This window comes from Tupaia chinensis, unplaced genomic scaffold, assembly GCF_000334495.1.
Source record: "Tupaia chinensis unplaced genomic scaffold, TupChi_1.0 Scaffold000159_1, whole genome shotgun sequence".
Classification (NCBI taxonomy): Eukaryota; Metazoa; Chordata; class Mammalia; order Scandentia; family Tupaiidae; genus Tupaia; species Tupaia belangeri.
The window spans coordinates 1,091,085-1,094,863 of record NW_006159630.1 but is presented as its reverse complement, the minus strand read 5'-3'; the positions used below and the strand labels follow the sequence as shown (position 1 = coordinate 1,094,863).

Here is a 3,779-nt window from a genome sequence, read left to right as displayed (position 1 = left end):
AGGTCCTCAGGAGCCCGGGCCAGGCATCCAGGTCCTCAGGAGCCCGGGCCAGGCGTCCAGGTCCTCAGGAGCCCGGGCCAGGCACCCAGGTACTGGAGGCATCCTTACTTCGACGTTTCCTGAAGCCCCAGCCTCAAACATACAGAGAGGTGAGCACCACAAGCCAAAGTGGGTAAGATAGCAGGCAGACACAGTCCACAGGGCTCAGGCGCAAGAGCACAAACACAGAGCAGACCTGGGGCAGAGTGTAGCGTGGAATGGCCGGAGCTGCCCAACATCACACACAAGGGTTACAGAGTGGCTCTTCCAACCCCACAGACAGGCTGGATGGCTCACACGTGGACAACCTTGACTGCAATGCCAGGGCAGGAACTGCGCAGAGTGGACTGTGTCTCAGGGGCTGAGACGGGGCAGCCCTGAGAACATGGAGGTTTTCAATAGAGGCCTAGTAGGCCTAAGTGAAGCAGTGCAGGCAACGAGGGAAGGGCTAAGCCACACAGCCCCTGGGAGGGCTCGATGCCAACAGCCAGAATCAAAAAGAGATCTAAGGATGGAGAGAACTGCAGTAACTGAGCTAATGGAGCAGGAGGGCTTCAAGGAGGTACAGCAGCTGGCAGCTTCAAACCAAGCCCGAGAGTGGGGAGATACACCGTCCTTCCTGATGAGCAGCTCCCTGCGTGTCCCTTGGCCTGCCTCTGCCTCTCAGGCCCCTGCATTGAGCATGCGATCACCAGTGGCCCAGGGCACTGAGGGCCAGGGCGACGGGCACCAGGAACGCGGAGTCAGCAACACCCAGGAGGGAGAAGACGCCACGGTCGACGACCTATGTTCTTTAACAATTTTTTTTTTTTTGAGAGAGAGATTTTTGCTATAGAGCACATGTGCTCAAGATAGAGACAGACAGAAAGTGAGAAATCACCCCCACCCCCCAGTGGAGGGCTACACTGAAATCCCTTCTCCTCCATTATCCTCCTGGGATTTGGGGTGTGCGTGCACACACACACACATGCATCCAGCATGATTTTCCAACAGCCGGGCCTGGGACTTGAACTGTGGTAGGCCATGTGGGAGTCCAGCACTTTAACCACACCAGCTGCTGGCCCCAAGACATGCAATTTTTTTTTTCTTTTTTTTTTGAGAGAGGTTTTTGCAATAAGGCCTATGCACTTGCCCAAAGAGACAGAGAGTAAGAAATAAGCCCCCAGGGGGGATGGCCACTCCGCAATCCCTTCTCCTCCATTCTCCTCTCGGGATCTTGGGTATCCATGCACACATGCCCAACATGATTTTAAGCCGCTAGGTCCAGGACTTAAGCCACGACTGACTACATGGGAGTCTGGCGTTGTAACCACTTCACCACCTGCTGGTCCCAACATTCAACTTTTTTAAAAAGCAAACTGGGAACTAGATGGGGGTCCACGTAAGACGGGGCACTCTGCAGGGCCAGTCCCCCACAAAAGGCCAGGCTCACCTCTGGGGGGTCTTCCTGAGTACACCCAGGACAGGGGTGCCCATGACCCAAGGTTGATTGAGCCTGGAGTGGACCGTGGCGTAGACACCCAGCTGGCAGTGCTTCGGTGCTGTGTGTTTGTATATGTCTGTCTCTCACACATGGAATAAATGAATAAACTTGAAGATGAACAAAAACAAAGACACCCTCCAGGAGAACGCTACTGACTCCACTGAGAGCCACTTCTGGGGCCGTCCAGCAGCATGGGCAGTAGCACAGCACCATGGTCTGGACGGTGCCATCCCAAAAGCACGCACTCTGCAACTCCTTTCCTGTCCTGGCTGTCAGCCGAGGTTCTTTTTTATTTTTGGAGAGGTTTTTGCTATAGGGCCCATGTGCTCGCCAGAAAAACAGAGAGAGATAGAGAGACAGAAAGCAAGAAATCACGCCCTGGGAGGTGGCCACGCCACAACCCCTTCTCCTCCATTCTCCTCTTGGGATCTTGGGCACACATGCACACGCACCCGGCGTGAATTTAAGCCACTGGGTCCAGGACTCGAACTGCAGTCAACTACATGGCCAGCAACACAGCCATTACGCCAACTGCTGGTCCCTCGGCCCAGTTTCTATACACAGTCACTATTGTCAGCGTGTGCAGGTACCCGGTGAGCATGTGAAGGATGGAAAGACCCAGGCTATGCCATCCCACAAGGCATGCAGAGTGAATCCAAACAGTAACATCCACAACACATCGTTCTCAAGAGCAAAATCCCTGTATGAGCTTACAGGGATGATGCAGCTTGGCCATTCCAGGACAGGAACAGCCCTAACAGCAGTGAGGCTGGCCCTTGAGGCAGAGAGAGACAAGTGCCCAGGAAATTGAGTCGAAGACAGACAAACCAACGCTGTAATGGCCCAGCTGTTCCTCAGGTACCTGGATCTGTGACCCTGAAATGACCGGGTCAGTCTCTAACTACAAATGATGAAGGGCACGTGCGACTTGCAGCCCGGGGCAAAGTCGGCCTCTTGCATCAGGGCTGAGCTGACACCTGTGCAGGTGCCCCCGTGGCTCCGACGGGGCCAGACCCACATGTTCTCAAAACACCAACGGCGCTTCCAGTCTCGCAGGCCATCCAGTCCCGGTCGCAGCTGCCCACCTCTGCCCAGCTGGCACAAAGACCATCAACAACAATGTGATGGGCTGTGGCTAGCAGCCCTGAACTCGCCTTCAGAGGCTGTGGGGAGGGTCGCTGCACCGGGGAGCCCCCGCCAGGACTGCTCAAGCTGGGGAGTGGACAACACCTGCCGGCTGCCAGCCCTCCAGTCAGCAGGCAGGGCTGATGGGACTTCCTGCATGGAGCTGTGCCAAGGTCTCTTGCTCAACAAGAAACCGAGTAAGCACTTTGCCCCGTGAGTGCACTGACCGAGACCGCAGCTCCTTCTCATGAGAGACACACACTCCCAAAGGCCCGCTCACAGCACTGGCAAGCCCACAGATGCTTGCATGCATCTCGTCGGGCAGCAGCACCACGGCTACAGCAACAGCAGGGGCAGGCAAGTGCTGGCGCCTCGGCAGGCCATGGCACTGGGCCCTCTGGGTGCTGTGCCCTTGTCGCTGGGCACTCACTTGATCTTCAGCAAGCTGAGGGACTTGTTGGAAGAGGCTGTTATCTCGCCGGTCTTGTTTCTATTGATGTACACAGAGAAGCCATTATTCTGGAAGCCGAACTCCTTTGCGACCTAGAACAAGTCCCAAACAACAAAACAAGAGAGATTTAATGCGACCCTCGCTATCACTGTGCCCACGGCACACAGGCACTGCAAAGGCACTCACAAGGCTTAGTCGTGCTCGTCGCTAACCTGAGGCCTCGCTACTTAGTCCCCAAGGAAACATGCACTGCTCACACAGATGTCAGTTACAACAAAAAGGAGCAAAGGTCTTGTGCAAATGAGAAAGCCAGAGGACACACATAGAGTCTATAGTAGGGGCCAACAAGTGGCATAGTGCTTAAGGCACTAGACTCCCACATGGCCAACTGTGGTTCAAGTCCCAAACCCAGAGGCTTGAAATTCATGCCAGACATGTGTGTGCGCATGCCCAAAATCCTAGGAGGATAATGGAGGAAAAGGGATCATGGCGTGACCACACCCCCCCGGGGGGGTAATTTTTCACTTTCTCTCTGTCTCTCTGGCAAAAGCACACATCGTATAGCAAAAATCTCTCTTGGGCCAGCAGGTGGCATGATGGTTAAGGTACTGGACTCCCATATGGCCAATGGCAGTTCAAGTCCTGGACCTGGCACCTTGCTTTCTCACTTTATCCTTCTCT

The 3,779-nt window shown here is 54.9% G+C and overlaps 1 protein-coding gene across 2 annotated transcripts in view; it reads right to left on the bottom strand.

Moving 5' to 3' along the window:
* NPLOC4 (NPL4 homolog, ubiquitin recognition factor) overlaps positions 1 to 3,779 on the bottom strand; it is a 92,167-nt gene that overhangs the window by 57,430 nt on the left and 30,958 nt on the right. For both annotated transcript variants that reach the window (XM_006145650.3, XM_006145651.2), the window contains one exon: positions 3,078 to 3,190. In XM_006145650.3, the coding sequence (XP_006145712.1) occupies positions 3,078 to 3,190 (113 nt within the window). The remainder of the gene's footprint in view (positions 1 to 3,077; positions 3,191 to 3,779) is intronic.